This window comes from Vicugna pacos, chromosome 10 (genome assembly GCF_048564905.1).
Source record: "Vicugna pacos chromosome 10, VicPac4, whole genome shotgun sequence".
NCBI classification, from domain to species: Eukaryota; Metazoa; Chordata; class Mammalia; order Artiodactyla; family Camelidae; genus Vicugna; species Vicugna pacos.
In genome coordinates, this window is record NC_132996.1 from 52937948 (window position 1) to 52957425 (window position 19478).

At 53.7% G+C, this 19478-nt stretch overlaps 1 protein-coding gene across 13 annotated transcripts in view; it reads left to right on the forward strand.

Moving 5' to 3' along the window:
• Window positions 1–19189, forward strand: part of PRR5L (proline rich 5 like) — a 66559-nt gene extending 47370 nt beyond the window's left edge. For 12 of the 13 annotated variants that reach the window (XM_031681028.2, XM_072969794.1, XM_072969795.1 and 9 more), the window contains 4 exons: window positions 991–1082; window positions 4516–4656; window positions 9396–9522; window positions 17922–19189. In XM_031681028.2, the coding sequence (XP_031536888.1) occupies window positions 991–1082; window positions 4516–4656; window positions 9396–9522; window positions 17922–18316 (755 nt within the window). In that variant the 3' untranslated portion in view covers window positions 18317–19189. The remainder of the gene's footprint in view (window positions 1–990; window positions 1083–4515; window positions 4657–9395; window positions 9523–17921) is intronic. The other variant, XM_072969802.1, reaches the window with a different exon arrangement.
• Window positions 19190–19478: the final 289 nt, after the last annotated feature.

A 19478-nucleotide genomic window follows, 5' to 3' on the forward strand; every position in this document is an offset into this window, starting at 1 on the left:
CATTAAGTCAATAGATGGGCGATGCTAAATGAATCAAGACCTGTTTATTGGAACTGGCAACATTTTACCAGACGCATCTCAGTGTCTAATCTTGGCTGACCCAGTTTCCCAGCCTCAGCTGAGCAGAGATGGTGCCCAGGCATCTCTGTTATCTAGGTCATTAAACAGCAGCCCCCACACAGGCTCCTTTCTGCCAGTGCCCGCCTTTCCTGCAGGTGCAGAGTTCCTCACACAGCCTTCCGGTGGCGTTGGGTGACCCGTGTCCATCTACCCTTGGGGTGGCGCTTGGCCAGGGCCTGGGCTTCCTGCTCTGAGGGGTGGGAGTAGGCACGGTGTCTGGGGGTGGGTCTTGTGCTTTGCAGAGACTATTCAGAGACTGTTGCCCTGCTGGTTACTGCAAAGCCGTGGGTGGAAGTGACAGTTTCTAAGCCCTCTTTTTACCTCCCTCAACTGACAGCTCAAATCTAGACTGAAAAGCCAGTCTCCTGGGATTACAAAAACAGAATAATATATAACTGTGCATATGGTCTTCCTGGATTACGTTGGTCAGGAGCGTGGTTTCTGGAATCCCAGCTCTGCCTTCTAGCTGTGTGACTCTGAGCCCGGATAGCTGGCCTGTCCAAGCGGTAAAATGGGGTAATAGAGTCTACTTGTGAGCTATCTTACAAATAAATGGTCTTGCACAGTGCCTGATAGTGTTGTAACCATCCTCGTGATGATAGCAGTTATGTGCATCTCAAAATTCAGCTCCCTTTTCTGGATTAAAGGAGAGAAGGCCTATTTGCATATTTTCAGTTGAGCCTTCCCATCCAATCCCACGTTTACTGTGGTAACACCTTACAGATCAAATGTAGGTATGAACCCCCCCCCCCCCCCCGCCAACCACCCCCAAGCTCCACTGGACATGGAACTGTCACCTGGGGTCTCCTGCGAGTAATGACCAAGTTCTTTTCTTTCTTTCTCCCCTCCCATCTTCTCGCCCTTGTGTAGGTGAAAATCGCATTGAGGTTCTGGCTGAAGTCTGGGACCACTTCTTCACTGAGACTCTCCCCACCCTGCAGGCAATATTCTATCCGGTTCAGGTCAGTCTCACTGGGGAACGACCTCTTGCCGGCCTGGGACCTGCCAGTGAATGGGAGAGAGCCAGGATACTGGGCCGAGGACCTCGGACATCTTTGCAGGGCTCTCTGTTCTATATTTAGCATCTAACCTCAAGCAAGGAGCAGTGACTGAGTAACTAGTAATTCGTGGGCGCTTGTCCACCCTCTTGGTTTTGAGTATGTCTGGGTATTCTTGGAGTGGCCTGTTTCTTCTTACTCTTCAGAAGTAGGGAAGATGGGGAAAGGAGACCTTTTCTTGCCCTCTTCTTTCTTGAAGACAAGATGTAGCCGAAAGAACGCCAGATTCAGACTCAGTAGTTGGGTTTGGGCAAACTCATTTCACCTCTCTGAGCACAGCTCCATTTCGTCTGTTGCAAAATGAGAAACTGAGTAAGTAGCGCCTCTTGTGGTCCTTCTCCTGCGACCTTAGCTCCTCCCACCACATGTGTTAGTTTCCGTCTACCCTCCTGCGGCGAGACTGGCCAGTGCCGGGCCAGAATGGACGCCCCGGGGCAGACTGACCAGCAGATATTCTTCTCCAAAACATGCATCTCTGTCATCTGCTTCCACTGCCAGGAGCTCGCTGCCCCCCTCCTCCCCTGAGGTGGAGGCTTCACAGTAATCAGGTTTGTTGAAGTGCAGGCACGGGCACAGTGATAACACAGCCATTCACAGAGGAACCTTGTACCACACGTAAGGGCCCATGTACTTTTTTTTTCCTCTGAATTGTATCTTAAAGGAATTCAGAATGCTTTTAAATACATGTCAAATGTTTTTCAGTTGGGAAGTTATGCCCACAGAGTCCATTTGCCACTTCAGTCCTGCCCCTAACAATTCCAGGAGAAGCTTCAGGCCTGCAGCCCACTGCTCTTTTCATCCCAACCTCAGCTCCATCCCGCACCCCGCGAGAGGATTTATAGTGTTTCTGTGGACGATTCACCCCCTGTGCCCGCAGACTTCTCCCTTCCACGCAGTGCTCACTCCTTGGCCAGCAGTGGGTCTTGAGAAGACACACCTGGGAGGTAGGGTCGCCAGATTTAGCCAATCAGAATACAGGATGCTGAGTTCCATCAAGTTTACAATGAAGGATGCAAGATGTGGGATACACTTATACTAAGAAAACTATTCAAATTCAACTGGACATCCTCTGCTTTATTTGGCCGCCCTCCTGGAGAGGGTGTGTAGTCCCAGGTCCCGCTTAAGACCATTTGGGCAGGGAATTCCAAGGTGCGGGTACCCAGCTGGGTTTAGAATGGGGAGTGAGGGATCTGGGCGGGCATGGCCCCTGTAAGATCATTGGAGGCCCAAGAGGGGCCCTCTTAGCCTCAGATCCAGGCAGGAGCTCAGTTGTACAGTTCTGAGTGTGATGCAGTTGGAAAATGGTCAGATCTGACCACAGCCAGTATTGCCTCTGTCCACCCCTCCCCCACAACTCCCCAAGTGCTCCTGCTGACCCAGACATCCTACTGTGAGAACCCCTGAATTGGGTGTTCCCACTCCTGATAGTAACATCCCCAGAGGTCTCTCTTGGTCCAGCTAGGACCTTCTCACAACTGCCTGTGTAAGTGTCTGTGTGAGACCTGCTTCCTCTTTGGACAGATGTGTTTGAGTGCCTGCTGTGCTCTGGGGTGTGGAACTCTGCCTTCTTTTTCTATCCTTTACAGGAAAGGTGTCCTGGAGATGAAGTGAGGGCACAGATAGGTATGAGAGAGGAAGTCAGTGCCGAGTGCTGGGATGTGGTGTAAAAAAAATCAAAACTTGGAAAAGTGATGAGTGGGGGGACCACTGCCGTTGGAGATGGTTGGGAGAGGCATCAGGGAAGAGTGTTAAATGGAGCCTATAAGGCATGGGTGGCATGTGTCTCCTAGGACCAGAGGGTGGGGGCATGTGGGGATGGCAGAACCACCCTTTCTGGAGTTGCTGTAAAACCCTAAGGAGTTACAGGAAATGCAGAACTTCCTTAAACCTTGGCCAGCTGGAGGCATGGGAGGTACCTCTTTGGGAGGACACCCTAATGATAGCTGATGTCTACCAAGAGCAGCCAAGATTTGGGGAGTGCTGTGTATACATGTGCAAAGGAGAGTCTGGGAAGTGAGCCCCCTTTCCCTTTTCTGTTTTGGGAAACTTTAGGAGCCTTAAAATCCAATAGTGCAGGTTTGAAATCCATCTCTACCTTGGGTCAATTCCTGTCACTCTGGGCTGTAAGGTTTTTCATCTGTGGAGTGGGTTTTGCCATAGTGTGTGTCTCCACTGATGGGCGTGGGGATGAAACGTGTTACTTACACCCAGGAAGTTTAGAATCATGCCTGGCACGTGGTCACGGCTTAGTGAGGGTCGGCTGTTAATGCAGATTAGTTACTGTTTTCATCCTCAGCCCCCACCCTACATGGCTGAACAGATCTCTTTCTTCTACTTTCCCAGTGATGTTTCTTCCTAAGTTACTTGCATCTGCGTCTGAGTCTAACAGGTCAGTCTAACGTGTCTCCTTCTTTGCCGGGCGTGCAATAGGTGCTCGGGAATTTCACGGGTGACGCTGAGGAGGCAGCCTTGGATGTAGGGAGGTGCTGTTGGCCTTTTCTCTCATTTCTCCCCTCCTTCCCCTCTCTTCCTCCTTCCTGACCACTCACAGCACAGCGTGGCCCCCACTCTGCTGGGCTGCTGTCACCTTTGGGTCATTTCGGCAGGTTGAGTCACACCTTATCTTTTTTTTTTATGGAATTATAATTGCTTTACAGTATTATGTTAGTTTCAGGTGTACAACATAATGATTCAGTGTGTTTATAGGTTGTACTCTATTTAAGGTTATTACAAAGTACCAGCTATGTTCCCTGTGCTCTACAATATGGCCTTGTAGCTTATTCATCTTGCTCTCTTGTATCTCTTAATCCCCTACCCCTATGTTGCTCCTGCCCCCTTCCCTCTGCCCACAGGTAACCACTAGTCTATTCTCTGTATCTGTTTTGGTATATTCATTTGTTTGTATTATTTTTTATATTCCACATGGAAGTGATAACATACAGCATGTGCCCTTTTCTGTCTGACTTATTTCACTTAGCTTAATACCCTCTAGATCCATCCATGTTGTTGCAAATGGCAGAGGCCCATTCTTTTTTATGGCTGAGTAATATTCCATGTATATCTTCACTTATCTGTTGATGGACCCTTCCATGTCTTGATTATTGTCATTAATGCTGCTGTGAGCACTGGGGTACATTTATCTTTTTGAATTAGGGAGTCACACCTTACCTTAAATAAAGGCTTTTTTTCTGAAGAACAGGGGCCAAGTCTTCGAATCTTTGACAGCCTCCCTGGAACCTTGTCCTCGCCCCATTCATTTGTCATCCTGGCCACCATGTGGTTGATAGCGGATCCTGTGAGCTCTCACCTCCAACCCTGCCTCTTCTCTCCTCCTCAGGGCCAGGAGCTGACCATCCGCCAGATCTCCCTGCTGGGCTTCCGCGACCTGGTCCTGCTGAAGGTGAAGCTGGACGACTTGCTGCTGCTGGCCCAGCCCCAGCCCCCCTCATCCATCGTCCAGATGTTGCTGGTCCTGCAGGTGAGGAAGAGTGAAGAGGCCACTGAGGGACAAGGGGGAAGGGACCACGTGACCGGAGTCCAGTTTAGTCTTCTGTAGTGTTGTCATTGACGGTCCAGTTCATTTGTCCCTTTGCTGTGCATCCACCAAGCACCGTCCAGGTCCCTGGTGCTGTGCTGGGTACTGGGTTCCCCGTGGTGGTGGGGTGGTTGGTGGGGAGCAAGAAAAGCACAGCCTGTCCTTCAGGGAGTGGACATCCTTCTCCCGCCCCCTGTCAAGTCAAGGAGCCTCATTGTAAGTCACAACCAGATCCCACTGCAGCCCAGCTTGAGCCAAAACAGGAGCTCATGGGAAAGGTCCTCAGGGGCTACAGCCATGAGTAAGACCACGTTGGGCCACAAAGCTGCCAGCCTCTCTCCACTGACTGGTCTCCACTTGTATCCGGTCTACTTGGTTTCTCTCTGACGCTGCCTCTCCCAGCCCTGCCTAGTCCTTCTGGGGCTTGGTTTCTGTTCCTTCCTCCCCCCGCCCCTCTCTCTGCAGTTGCCTTCAGTACCCTGCTTTGTACCTGATGAAAACTGGAATCCCACAGCTTGTGTATTGCCACCAGGGGACGACCCAGATGGTCGCCTAGCGTCTCTCAATCCCAATTTGAAATCAACGTTAGGAAGGTGGGCTGACGTTTTCTGGTTCCTGGCTACGTGCCCGGCCCGGGTCAATGTCAGAATTTAAAAGTGAGTTGCTTTCTGAATCAAATAATCTAAACCTCGTGAGTTGGGCCCTGTTGTCATTGCCATCTTATAGATGAGGAAACTGAGACCCAGGAAGTTTATGTGCCTGCCTGAGGTCCCTCAGCATGAGGTAGTAAGATTCCGAACTGTGTACACTCAGGGGAAGACTTGGATCGGTCCAGCTCGTGCTACACGACTCCCTTTGCCCAATCGGCTGTGACCTTGAGTAGGAGCAAGTAGGATAAACATGGCCTCAGCGAGCCCAGATCCATGGATAAAGGTGCACAATTCCAAGTAATAAGGCTTGTGGCCTAGGGACACTCCCAAAACGTGGCCGCTAAGCCTCTCTGACCTCTGGACCAAGTTCAGATGCTGCAGCATCAGCCCTGAGCCTGTCCTCAGGGAAGACAGTTTCACCTTTGAGCAGGCTGGTGAGGACCCCCAGCTGCCCTCTCAGCAGGGGTGGAACGTCGGGCACGGGACCTCCGATCTCTCCCTGCCCACCCGCCCCGCCCCCAGCTGCCGTTCTCTCCTGGTTCCCTAGCTCGGCCGTCCTTCTGGGCTTCTCCCCCTTTCCTGAAATCAGAGAGGAGGAGGAGTTGCCTAGCAGGACGAGAGGGGGTTGTAAACTGGCTGGAATGTCAGGTCAAGTGTTTTTATGGAAAGGAAGGAGAAGGAAGGGGGAGAGAAATTATGTGTGCAGAGCTCAGGTCTGAGAAACGAAAAATAGAGCTTGGGTCCTGAGTAAGGAGTCTAGAAAAGAGCCCTTTGTGGTGGGGAGGGTAGAGCTCAGTGGTAGAGTGTGTGCTTTGCATGCATGACATCCTGGGTTCAATCCCCAGTACCTCCATTAAATGAATGAATGAATTAATCAATCTAATTACCTCCCCCCAAACAAATTTAAAAAGGAAAAGGAGCTCTTTGGGCTTCAGAGAAGAAGACTGGGAAAAGAGAGCTGGTCTTCCAGCCTCCCATTTTCATCTATAGTCTGGGGATGGGAGGTGAATCCTTCGTTGTTGCTGTGGTGTGGTTTGTTTTATCGGAAGGAGAGCTGAGGTGAGGCTCTCCCCTGTGGACAGTTGACCAGGAGGGGCCTGACTCTGTGATCATGAAACACATTCACCATGTCCCAACATTCCAGGCCCCATGCTACACACCCAATGACCATTCACAAAAGCTGTCATCGTCCCCCTGAATTCCCTAAAGACAGGTTCCGCTGCTTGCCTGCGAGAATCTTCCTGCATCGCCCTGGCCCCCACCAGTGGGCTCTCCATGGGGCAGCTTCAAACTCCTCAGTGGTCCCCGCTGGTCTCAGGAGGACAGCCCAAGTCTGTCCCTGGCCTCTGGCCCCTCCCACATCTCCAGCCTCACCTGGGACTCGACTCCTGCTGCTCGGCCCTCCGGCCACACTGGCCTTCATCACCTCGCTCTGCTGCAGCTGATTTTTTTTTTTTTCTATTGATGTATAGTCCGTTACAAAGCACCAATTTCTGGCATACAGAACAATGTCCCATTCATGCATATACATACATATAGTAGTTTTCATATTCTTTTTCATTAAAGGTTATTACAAGATATTGAATATAGTTCCCTGTGCTATACAGAAGAAATTTGTTTTTTTAATCTAATATTTGGCTAATATTTGCAAATTGCAGCTGATCTTTGTACTCACTGTTCCTCTGCTTGGAACATTGTCTCCCAGGGCCCATGACTTCGACAGGTCAAGGCACCCAGTGCAGTCTCTGGCATATAGTAGGTGTTAATTAAACACTTGTTCAGTGAACGATGGCCCTGGTTAATAAGAGCCTGAGGAGGACTGACCCCAGGTCTCTGGCCCCAGATCCCATGGTGGTGACCCTCACTTGGGGTCCCTTCTCTTGGCAGAGGGAGGAACAGTCAGAGAATCTCCGTGGCCGTGACGACCATCTGGGAAGTCAGGCAAGGAAACAGTCCCTGTTTTCCTGTTTCACAGATGAGATGGAGGTTCAGAGAGGTGGGCGAAGTGGCTCAAGGTCACGTACTGATTTATAAGACAGCTGGCTTTGCCACCCATTCCCGGGCTCTTGCTCTCTTTACCTTCCCACTCAGCCTATCCCGACTACCGGGTGTGCGAGCTCAGTTCTCAGCAGCTACCCTGGGAGAGGACCATCAGCTCTAAATCACGTGTTCATAGGCCATTTTCTTCCCACCTCTTGCCTCGCTCCTCGCTCTGGCTCCCGTCCTGTTTAGCACTGAGGGATTGTAGGCGGGGCAAGGCTTGAGAGGAGTAGTCAGATGGAAAATATCCAGGCATAAAAAAACGAGACAGAGAAAGTTTCCTCAGCTCTGAAACCCAACCCTGGTGGTTTTGGGGCTGAAACTGCTCTGCTTTTGAGGCCTGGGGTGTGTCCCTGGGAACATGAGTAACCACCCTGCTCCCTGTAGAGCCTTGAGGATTCCCTTCCCTTTGGGCAAATTTGTGTGAACCTTCCTAAGTGAAGCATTTTTTAAAAATTATTTTACCATTATTTTTTTAATTTCATTTTTTGTTGACAGGTAGTTGATTTGCAATGTTAGTTTCAGGTGTACAGCAAAGCAGTTCAGCTATACATATACATACACATATATATATTCTTTTCTTTTCCAATTCCTTTCCTTTATAGGTTATTACAAGATACTGAATGTAGTTCCCTGTGCTGTACACTAGGTCCTTGTTGTTTATCTATTTTTTATACAGTAATGTGGATCTATTAATCCCAGACTCCTAAATGAAGCACCTTATTTCCACAGCAAGCCTTTCCCAGTGCATCAGCTCCTGCTGAGCTGTATCGGCACCTGGGAGCATGAAAAACCATCAAACCGTCTCCTCGTCATCACCCTCTTCAATTGCCAGGCAGCCCCACTCACATTTTCTCTGTATCTCTTCTCTTCTGACACTTTCCCAGTCCTAACCTCCAGGTCTTCCGCACCGTAGCCCCATCCTCAGCCTCCACGGTGTTTCCTGAAGCCGCCCCCTCCATCCCACTGCCCCCGCCACCTCCCGTCTCAGTGTGATGGAGCCGGTTTCTTTGGGAGCTTTACCCTCGGCCAGGGATCTCCAACCTGCTGGGCTGGCCCTTCCCACTTCATGGTCCCATCTCTAAAACTGCAATGCAGGAGAGAGTTTTCACTTTTCAAGTTGGGGTGATTTAAAATCTATTCTGTTTTGAGGATTTGAGGGGACAACCGGCTGGGCCGAGCACAGCCCCCTGCGAAGTCTTGTCTCTGCTCCCTGGCAGCCCCTCAACGCAGGAGGATGAGAGCTTCCAGTTCTTTGCCATGAGAAACTAAATTCCTTTGGAGTCTGCTGGCTTTCTGGAAAACCTTGGTGACTTCCTGGCCATTTTCAGCACCAAGGACTCTTGTCATGCTGGGGTTTTGAACCGATTCTTCATCTTGGTGCTAAATGTGTGTCTAGTTCCACAATAACGCTCCCTTTCTTCTACTGTTTTGGACTTTTCCGTATTCAGACCCCCTTTCCTTTCTAGCCTATTAACAAGGGACTGTAAGATGGGCTTGGAGCCAGAAAGCTTGTGTTCCAGTCCCAGGGTTTTGCCACTTGCCAGCTGTGTTTTCCTGGGCAAGTTACTTACGCTCTCGGGTTCTTACTTTCCACGTCGTGGAAGGGGATGATGAGGGTGCCTCTCTTCTGGGGTTTTGGGAGGCCTCTGTGCTCTGAAACTTGTAAAGTGCTTACATAACGTGCTGTGTGAAAGGTGTGGAGGAGTCACTGGGATGGTGAGGTTGGGATGGTCAGACCTCAACCCAGGACTGGGGTGGGGACAGTCCCACTGGCCTTGCGTCGGAGAGGCCATGGTGTTCTCCACACACGGTTCTGATCACTGCTGCTCCCGACAGGTTCCTGGGGCTTCAGGCCTGGGTTTCCTTGGTTCCGGCCACGAGGGTGCAGCCCTCCATGTCACTGACTTGAATGTAGCAGGAGGGCAGTCAGGATCGGCTGGCCATGATGACTTGGACCGACCTTTGTCTCTCTTGATTGTTTATTTCCAGAGCGTTCACGAGCCCACAGGCCCAAGTGAAGGTTATCTGCAGCTGGAGGAGCTGGTGAAGCGGGTGGTTTCTCCTTTCCTGGGCGTCAGTGAGGACCGCGGTGTCTCAGGCCCCACGTACACACTGGGTAAGGGCATGGCTCACCAGGAGCCTTGGTGATAATGGTACCAGCCATGTTTTACTGGGTCCCGATGACGTGCCTTTGTTTTCCACGTGGGTCGTGCACACCTCTGCCTGTTCATGGTTCACGTCTCCCGCTGGCCTGTGTCGTGGTAACCTCCCCGCTTGGCAATTCCTCCCCAGGGACCGATACCTATGTACCTCTGTGGTGGTGCTTGTCTAATCCGCATCTTTGATCAGCGGCTTTGATCTTTTCCTGTGCCTGTGATGTGAGTTTTCCTGTTTCTGATACCAGAAACTGTGCCTTCCTGCACCCCACCCCCCATCCCCATGAGTGGAAAAACCACGTGTGATGAATTTCCCTATGACAGCAGCTCGAAATGTGAAGCCAGCTCATTGTTTGCGTGGCTGGAGACTGAGCTGCCGGTCCCCGCTCGGCTTCTGTCGGTACTGCCAGGGCCTTCACACCAAGGACAGGGGCTCTCGGATTGGGGGACAAATCCAACTGGGGCCTTTTGCAGTGGCTGTAGTGCTCGCATTCAGGCTCCGTACTGGTCACCTTGGAGGATCTGGAGATGAACTGGATGTGTTCCTTTTCTCAGTGAGACCACGGTCTAGATGGGGAAACAGCTATACAATATCATAAAAGATGTCCCTCAGTTACCCTGTGAAATGTCAGCCCCACAAATGCAGGAAGTTTCTCTTTGTTGTTCTGTCTCCAGCAGCCGGAATCATGCCTGGTATACAGTGGGCGCTCAAAAAATACTTGTGAGACAGATGGGTGATGTCTGCACCTGAGGCCAGGGTGACCAGCACCCACAGAGAAAGGGATTCAGTGAATTTGTGTCCCTTTCCCCCCTTTCTTGCATGAATGAAGACGTGTCTGAGCTTCAAAGGAAAGGGGAGAGGAGCAGACTCCAGTGAGGTGCCCGCCCCTCCCTGGGCCTCACTGCTGCAGAAACAGGCAGGGCCGGCCGCAGTTTTCAGGGCTCCTTCGCGTTTCTCTGGAGACACCAGCTTAACCACAGCCGCCACACAGATCAGAGGGTGCTGGCCCCAGCCCGCTGCCTGCCAGGTCCTCCACCCTCTCTCCATCCCTCCCTCCCCGCGGGAGCTGGCACAAGGCGGCGTAGCTATGACAGCTGAAGGAAAACAGTCCCCTGCCCTCCCCGACCATGAGCTGGGTGCCACCTTCCTGCTTCAGCTGGGCTGACTGGCCCTCGAGTTTGGGGCAGGGGGATCCAGGCAGATGTCTGGACGCTAGCAGGTTAGCCAGGCCTTGGCAGGGACGCCACCATCCGCTGGGCCTGGAGCTGGGAACGAGAGTGGATTCTCAAGTTTGTTCAGTGAGGACTCACTCTAAGAGGGGCTACCTTCAACTTTTTAGCTATAGTAAGACTGATACATACTTTCATCAAATTATATAGCAAATGCCTGAGGTTTTATTCCTGTACTAAGACAATCCTTATCTCGGGCGTTGTCACAGTAGGGGCAGAGAGCAGAGGAAATGACCCTCTTCTGATTTTTTAAAAAGTTACATAATTATTTCAGCAAATGAGTACTGAGACCCTGTCCCAGGCACCTTGTGAGGTGCTGCAGGTACATCAGAGATAAAACCGACCCATTCCTGCCCCCTGGCACGCATGGTCCAGTGAGGCCGTCACAAACGATAGACAATGACTCATCAGTTTACAAGTGCTCTGAGCGGGGAAGTACAGGGCCCATGGCAGGGGGACTGCATCTGGACTGGGAAATCAGGGAAGACTCCCTGGAGAAAGTGACATCTGTAATGGGACCTGGAGGATGAATACAAGTTAGCTGAGTAAATGGGGAGGGAAGACTGTCCCAGGCAAAGGGAAGGATCTTTGGGAAGGACTTTTGAGGTGGAGGGGCAGGAAGCAGGAGGGTGTAACGTTTGAGGAACTGAGGGAGCTGTAGAGTTGCAGAGTGGCTGACGGCAGTGGAAGCCACTAGATACGGACCCTGTCCTGGGCACTGTGCAGGGTGGGCCGGGTGCCATGTTCCCACTCACAGGTGAGGCAGATGACGGTCGAGGCCGCTTGGCTATGGGAGCCAGGCCTTAAAGCCCCGAGTTGTTCGCACTTTACCGGCTGTCCCACACTCCTCCCCCTCCCCCACCTGCCCCTGTCAACTCCTAGGCGGTGACTGTGATTTTGCTGAGGACAGCAGAGGGACTGGTCCTTCTCTCTCGCACCTTAACCCCCAAGAGGTGTCCAAGGCCAACTTGTCATCCCAAGCCTCTGGACGCCGAAAAGCTAAAGTGGCCACAATAGTGCCTTCCTTCTTGAGGGCACCCCTTTCCAGATAAAGGGAGGACTTTATGGGCCTCAGTCTCCCTCAACCCCGCCAAGTCAAATGGAGGCAGTAACATTTCTCCTGCCTGTGGGAGAGGAGCTCTGTGCCAACCAGATCATGTCAAGACTGAGGAGACACAATGGACGTGAGAAACCCCTGGACCCATGGGAGGGCTTTGCCACGGCCCCTCCGGGCCTGACTTGGGTGGAGGGGTCCAGAGAAGCTGGGACCATCACTCAAAAGCCACCACTTGTGAAGTGCCCATCACCTTCTGGGCTCCGAGCAAGCACTTGGCCTGACTCCTGGGGTGGTGGTGGGGGGCTGTGCTGTTGTGACCTCAGACACAAGGTTGTTAAGAACTGTCCCTGGTGTCACATGGGGTAGGGGACCAGAGCCAGAGAGGTGGTTTACCAGGGGCTCCTCACTGACTCACGTGCCCAAGCATGTCAGTCCCAGGACTCAGGGGGCAGGCCCTCTTCCTGCCGGCCAGGCCCACGGGTCTGAGGAGTTAGGCCTCACCCCATGGGTGTGCAAGGCTTGCTTCAGAGAGAAAAGATGATTTCAAGTCCATGATGGAGTGTGTACGCGTGTGTGTGTGCATGTGGGTGCATACATGTGTGTCCTCCCCTCCAAAGCTGTCACTTTTCTAGGGCAGAGGGAGTGTGGGAGTGAGGAGGAGGATAATGAAATCTTAAAAAACAAACAAAAGGCCGATTTGTCAGAGGCCAGACCACGCTCCACCTTTCTAGTTTCCCAGGTTTCCAGCTGCCGCCTTGGCTCGGGTAGCGCTGGGTTTCTCCCCTACAGAAGCCCTGGCCTCCCACACATCTCTCTCCATTGTGCCTCTAGGGGGAGGAACCTTTCCCCCAAGATACAGTAACTTCTCTTCCTCATGGCTTTTGGGTGCGGGGCCTGGAGAGGGATGCCCACCGTGGACGTGGGGTGCAGGGGTCACAATGCCCGCTTTAGGGGATCACTCTACCAGCAAGCCTGGGAGATCAAAGGCCTGGGAACTGAGTCCCCACAAAGGCTTGCCTCCCCCAGGCTTTGCTTCTCTCTGGGGGCTTGAAAGGAGCTGCCAGGCCTGCTCCGGAGCGGAGCCAGGGATGAATGCCGGGGCTCTGCAGGGCGCCTGGGGAGTGAGGGAGGGAGAAATAAGGCTCCCCTCACCCCACCCCATGTGACGGGCAGGGGGAGGCCGGGAGGTATGTGCAGGAGGTAGCCAGGCCCAGCCCCTCTCCCTGCTCAAAGGGCACCCTTGCGATGGGCATCCACAACTTAATCAGTCCCTTAATGGAGATTTCCTTCTCAGAGTGGCGGGGCCTCACGTTCCCTGATGCAAATTTTCAAAACAGAAGAAGAAAAGAGAGCAGGCAGCAAGGGTGTGGGAGCAGACTGTCAGCTCTAGGCCTCATACTCAGTTTTAAGGCCTCCCGAGGGCCCCCAAGGGGCTGACCTCACTGGGGATGCAGCCAGCGTACTTGTCTGGGGGTTGGCTCTGGCATCTAATGGGAGCTTCGCGAGGGAACACTGTCTGCCTGGGGGACTCTCGCAGTCCAGCGGCCCCTGTGGTCCTGGCTGTGCCCGCACCCAGTCTTGGGAGCCAAAACGTTCTGCCCAGAAAGCAGAAGGGAGAGTGGGAGGCCTCTCCCAGTCATCGGCAGCCCTAAAGAGAGAGGCAGAGGCAGCCAGGCGGGCCCTGGAAACCGCAAGCGCTGGGCTTCAGCTGTGTGCCCTGGAGTAAGTTACTGAACGTCTCTGAGCCACAGAAGGCTGAGCACAGAGGAGGAAGAAGCTGCCCTGTTTCAGGGCAGGGCCCAGGCAGAGCTGCCACCCGCTATTTTCTGGGCCCCTGGCATCACTCCGGAGGAGGAGCTGTTCGTGCCTCCCCTTCCCTTCTTTCTCCGGACCCCCCAGCCACGTCCTGGCCCTTGCCCTGCGGTGTGGTCGCAGCCTGATTGTCTGTTGGTCTCCCCCTTGCACGTGGCCCGCGTTGCATCCCAGGCCCAGCACAGCCCTCTTCTCCAAGGGAGGGAGTGAGCGCACTGTCAGTGGGGGGCTCAGTCTGTCAGTCCCTCCCAAAGGGGCAGGCCCACCTGGAGCGCCCCCTCTCCGCGACTCCTCCTCCTCTGAATCCCCAGAGCGCTGTCTCTGCAGCCCTGACATTCGCCACGTTGAGCTCGTTTTAACAACGATTTGTGGTCGGGCCTCCCAGTGGTCAGGGGCTCTGCTGTCAGTCCGGGGCTTGAATCCCCCTTTTCAGCACTAACTGTGATGGTAGAATGATTTAGCATCTCAATTTCAGGTTCCTTTTCTGCAAAATGATCAGGAGGAGATCGTGTCAGTGAAGCAACCCATTTTTCACACACCTCTCCCGCCTTTGGGCAGGTCCCACGTCAGATTTGTGTTTCTCTTGCTCTCAGCAGCGAGCACAGCATCTTGCACAAAGCTCAAGGTGTATTTGTTGAAAGAAGGGGCAGCTGTCATGGGGACCCCCTCCTCCAGGCTGGCCGCCCTCACTCGGGCTCCAGTTCTCATCAGCAGCCCAATTGGCCTCTCATGTCAGTTGGCTGCTTGTTGAGCCTCCAGGGACTTAGGGCTGCTGGACTAACGGTGTGAGAGAGATGGACCGTCCAGGCACCCAGCTGAGACACCTTGCTCGCTCCTTCTACCGGGCTGGGAACTACGGAAATCATCAAACGAATTCTCCTTTTCTCCAGAGATGCTGTGTGTGTGTCCACCATGCACGTCTATCCCCCAGGCCCTCGCCTTCCTCCACGTCCTGGACGCAGCCTTTGTTCTAGTTCTTTCCTCTTCCTGGATCTGCACGTAGTGAATGCTCACCAAACAGTCTGGCCCAGTCTCCTGCCAGGCTGGCTGTCGGGTTCAGGCCACAACCTGGGTTTTGCAGCTGCCCACCTAGAGTGCTGGCTTTTAACAACAGCGGGAGAGAAATGAATTGTCTTCAAGGGCATCTTTTTAAAGGATGGTTCTTTAATGGGGTCTGTGCTGCTTTGAACTCTTCCGCTGCTTCTGCTTTCTGTGATCATAAAAGTAATACATGGTTATTGTAAAAATGTGGGAACATTATAGAAACGCGTGGCTTGGAGCATCCAGGTACCCATGCTTTAGAGAGGACTTCTGCCAATGCCTGGCATAGATCCTTCTGTCTTGGTGGCTCCCTGGCGTTTTGTCCCCTGTTCTTCCCCAAAGAGAGGGGCTGATGACCCAGCGCCTTGTCTGGCACCTGCTGGAGGCTGCGTGTGCTATTCCCTGATGTCAGAGAGTGGGCTGGCTCAGGGGCACGTCCTCGAAGGGCCGCAGCGGCGCCCTGAGACTCAGTAGCAGGTAGCGGTGAAGGTCTGGGCGTTGTCATTTAGATTCTCAGAGGACGGGGCCAAGCCTCAGTCTTCTTCACCTGAACAATGGGGAGAATGAGAGCCGTCCTAGTGTTTCAGAGGGAGGTTGGGACTCAACAGTGAGACAGTGGATGGGAACACGCTCAGTAAACTCTAAATTCTATGTATTATTATTTGATTTTGAGAAATAATTGCTGTCACCTTCAAACAGTTCCCTTGGGGCTGCAAGCCAGTAGTCTTGGTGACTTAGTCCTAAGGGTTAAGATTTCATTCTCTTGTCATTGTACATACATATATACACACACATGTATAGACACACATGGACACGTATGCACATATACACACATATGCTTGTACATACGTGCATATATGGACATGTAAACTGCCCAGTGATGGGGACAGCTGGACAGACACAGCACTCTCAATGCGATGCCCATCTAGGAGCACGAACTCTGGGAGCCACGACTGCTTGTATCAGGGCCTCCAGATCCAGGGGAAGAGGCGACAGTGAACCAGAGCAGCACAGGCCGTGTCCCCAAGGCCAGTCTGTGAGCCGCGAGCGCTGTCTTCCTGCCCTTCGGAGACTGGGTCTTCCCCCATGATCCTGTCTGAGTGTGGAGGGCACCCACGCAGTCAGGCCCTCTCCACTTCTCCCCGCAGCATGCCCTGCTGAGAGAGGGATGCGTTAGGCGGTCTTCGGGGTCTCAGGGATGGGGGAGCTGTGGAAGGCAGTGACAGGCACAGTGGGGCGGGCAACTGGAAGGCCAAGAGACCTGTGCACTGGCAGGAGGAGGGTGGCTGAAAAGGAGAAGGGGCTTTGACAGGAACGCACCGCCCTCCCCTCCTCTGCCCTGCCGAGGTCTTTAATCTAGTTCGTGATGCAGACGCCTGAGCAGGAGGAGAGGCCGATACCTGAGTGGAGGCTTCCTGGGGACCGAGGGAGGCAGGCTTGCCCTGGTCCCTGCCCCAGCCACACTGTAGACTTCTGGACCGGCATGGTCCCTGTGAAGCCGGGAGGGAGGAGGGCCTCGGAGCGGGGGTGTCGCTGGTACACACGCCTCCTCCTCTGGCTCTTCTCCCTGGCCTTCAGTTCCTTGAGCGTTCCTGTTCTTCTCCCTCCTTTCCGGCCCATCCTACGGTTGCCTCCCTTGGGATGCGGTGGGGCCCGTGAGAAAGGTGCTTGACTTCTAGAGGCCGACACCTGTATTCTAGTCCCAGCTTGGCCGCCTCTGTGACATCAGGCGGGTTATTTAGCCTCTCAGTGCTTTAGCTTCCCCATCTGTGAAGTGGCAGTGACGGTCACGGTCCTACCCCGCTGGGTTGAGAGGATGTTGTTAGTTCAGTTATGCGAGACGCTCAGAGTAGCTGCTGAAGCTCTTCAATGCATGTGTGCTGGCTCTTAGTTTATTGTCATTCTGTGACCCTTCTTGTTAGACTGCCCCCTGCCACCCCACACACAGGTGCACAAGACAGTGACTTGGTCCTGAGCCCCTCTTCATTTTCACAGAGGTCATGTTCACTCAGAGGGCCCCAGCCACTACCAAGGTCCAGGTGACTCCACAGTCTTCATATCCCAAAAGTTTTTTTTCTCATTATGAAAGATGCGTGCACGTGTAATGAAATTGGGGGAAAATATATATGGATAAAAAAGAAACTTTAAAAATCGCTAGTCATCCTTCTACTATTATCAATATTTTGATGTCTAGATCTCTTGGTTTTTATACATGTGTGGATGTATGTGGTGTAACCCCAGTTTTGTAGAAAAAAGGAGAAAATTGCATATAATGATACTGTTTGTATTCTGCTGTCGTCACCAAATATTGTGCTGTGAACATTTCCTTACGCCCCCTCAGTATTCTTTGAAAATACACAAATTTCTATCTTTAGCCATGTGTCTTTCCCCAACTTCAAAACCGCATGTCCATCTGTGGAGGGGTGCCTCTCAGGCTGCATGTGGCCCGAGGCGAGCTGCTGCTTCTGCCCCCCAGCCGCAGCCCCTCCCTCAGTCTCCCTCTACCTCCTCATCTTGACCCCTCCCTGCCCCGCCCCCTCCCTGGAAGCCTTACTTGCTGGCCCCTGTGGTGTCAGGCTGGTGTCTCCAGCCCACCCTCTTCCTCACCTTTGCCTCGTCACCACCACAGCTCTAGTTCCTGCCCTGCTCACCTCGGCTCTGATGTTGGTGCTGATTTTTTCCACATGTAACCCATACTTACTTCAGAAAATCATGCATGAGCCTTCTCCCTGGCTCTCCCCACTCTGGCCCCTCAGGCTCCAACCCTGCCCGCTCCTGCCAGGTGACTCTTCCTGAAGCACAGCCCCCGCCTTGCCCTTCGATCTGCAGAGCTACCTGCCCCCACTGCCCCAAGTCTTGTCTGAGGGGTCGCAGATGGTCCCACCTGGCTTTCCAGAGCCCTCCCATGACGTGGCTCATCCTGCCTGCCTGGGCACATTCTGCACCATTGCACGTCCTCAGTGCTCCAGCCGGGCTGTGGCGGTCTCTGCCGGTCTCTGCATCTTGCTCGGGCTGCTCTCGTTGCTCTGAACACTGTCACCCCCGCTCAGTGACATTGCGGCAGTGCACATACGCATCGCCAGGTTCTTCTCTTGCATTTCAGGGCTGCCACTAAAGCTGCCCCCGAAGGGGGAGCCACCACTTCCCAAACTGATTCTGAGTTCTGGGCCCTCACCCTCCCCTCCCCAGTTACAGCCGTCGCTGGTCTTTCTCTTGCAGCCAGGCGCCACTCCAGGGTCCGGCCCAAGGTCACTCTCCTGAACTACGCCTCCCCAGTGACCACCATCAGCCGGCCTCTGAACGAGATGGCCCTGACCCCTCTGACGGAGCAAGAGGGGGAGGCCTACCTGGAGAAGTGTGGCAGTGTCCGGCGACACACGGTGGCCAACGCCCACTCCGACATCCAGCTGCTGGCCATGGCCACCATGATGCACTCAGGCTTAGGAGAGGAGCCTGGCGGCGAGGACAAGGGCCTACGCCTGCCGCCCAGCTTCCCGCCGCCCCACCGGCAGTGCTCCAGCGAGCCCAACATCACCGACAGCCCAGAGGGGCCGGAGGAGGTGGCAGCGGGCAGCCAGGAGGACTCGGAGCTGAACTGTGCTTCCCTCAGCTGAGCGCCCGCCTCCGGGTCTTTTGGCTTCGGCCTAGCGACCAGGATGAGGGCGGCTCCGTCCCGAGGATCACCATGGGGGCTCTCCCTTTGGGGAATGCTGCCTTATGCCTTTTCGGGTACAGGCCTGGTCTTAGTGCCCTATGGGAAATCCCCGTCATAAACCCCAACCCTTTGCGGCCACACTGACCCGACTGCCTAATGTTCACCTTCTGACTTTCAGTCTTGCCCGCCGGACTCCACTCAGCTCCTCCTCTCTGGGCTTTTCCCCTCAGATACTGGACTATCTGATGCTCCCAACCACCTGCCCCAGGGCCCCTGGTGTTACTGTAGCAGGAGGTCATCCAAGCCACACGCAAAGCCAGCAGGGCTGTGTTGGCAGATGGAGTTCCCCTCTAGGTTCTGGTGATACAGAAACTGATGGGTGAAAGGAGGCGGGCGGGAGGTGCCCTCCTCCCTCGTCTTGTGTGGTGTGAAAGTAGCTGCAGCCCCTCCCAAGCCTGACTCTGGGGACGCATCCTTCGCTTTTAGAATTACCAGGAGAGAGTCCCCCCACTGGCGGGTGTGGATGCACCCTCACCTTTAGCCAGACCCTACATGCTGCCTTTGGCCCTGGGCCCAGGAGGGCCACACGGCGGAGGAACCCCATCTTTGACGAAGTCTCAGCGTCCCCCTCTCAGCCCCCCTCCACAGCTCGAGGAGCTAACCTCCCCGGTGGAGTAGCTGGTGCCTTCCTCCCTCTCTCATTTCAGAGATGGACCGTTTTCCTGTTGTGGGGGTGGGGCCAGCTGATACCCACCAACTAGTCTGTGCCTGGATTTGACTTGAATTTTTTAAATGTGCATCGTTTCAAAAATAAATTGCTTGCAAATATTTACACAGAGGCTCTTGCACCGCTCATTTCCCCTGGGGTGTGTTTCAAGCTGAAAAATCAGCAGCCCCCCCACAGGCAGGGAGACTGGCAGTGGTAGGCGGGGAGGAGAGGCTGCAGAGCTCCAGGATGGCTGTGTTGGTGAGTGTCGCGGGTTATAGGAAAAGCTGCACTGTGGTAGGGAGAATCAGCTTGCCTCGTGAGCAGAGAGTTCCAGCAAGAGGGATGGCTCAGTGTTTCACAGTTGGTGGGGGGGAACTGTGGTGACGTGGGCAGGACCTTCTGAAGAGATGTT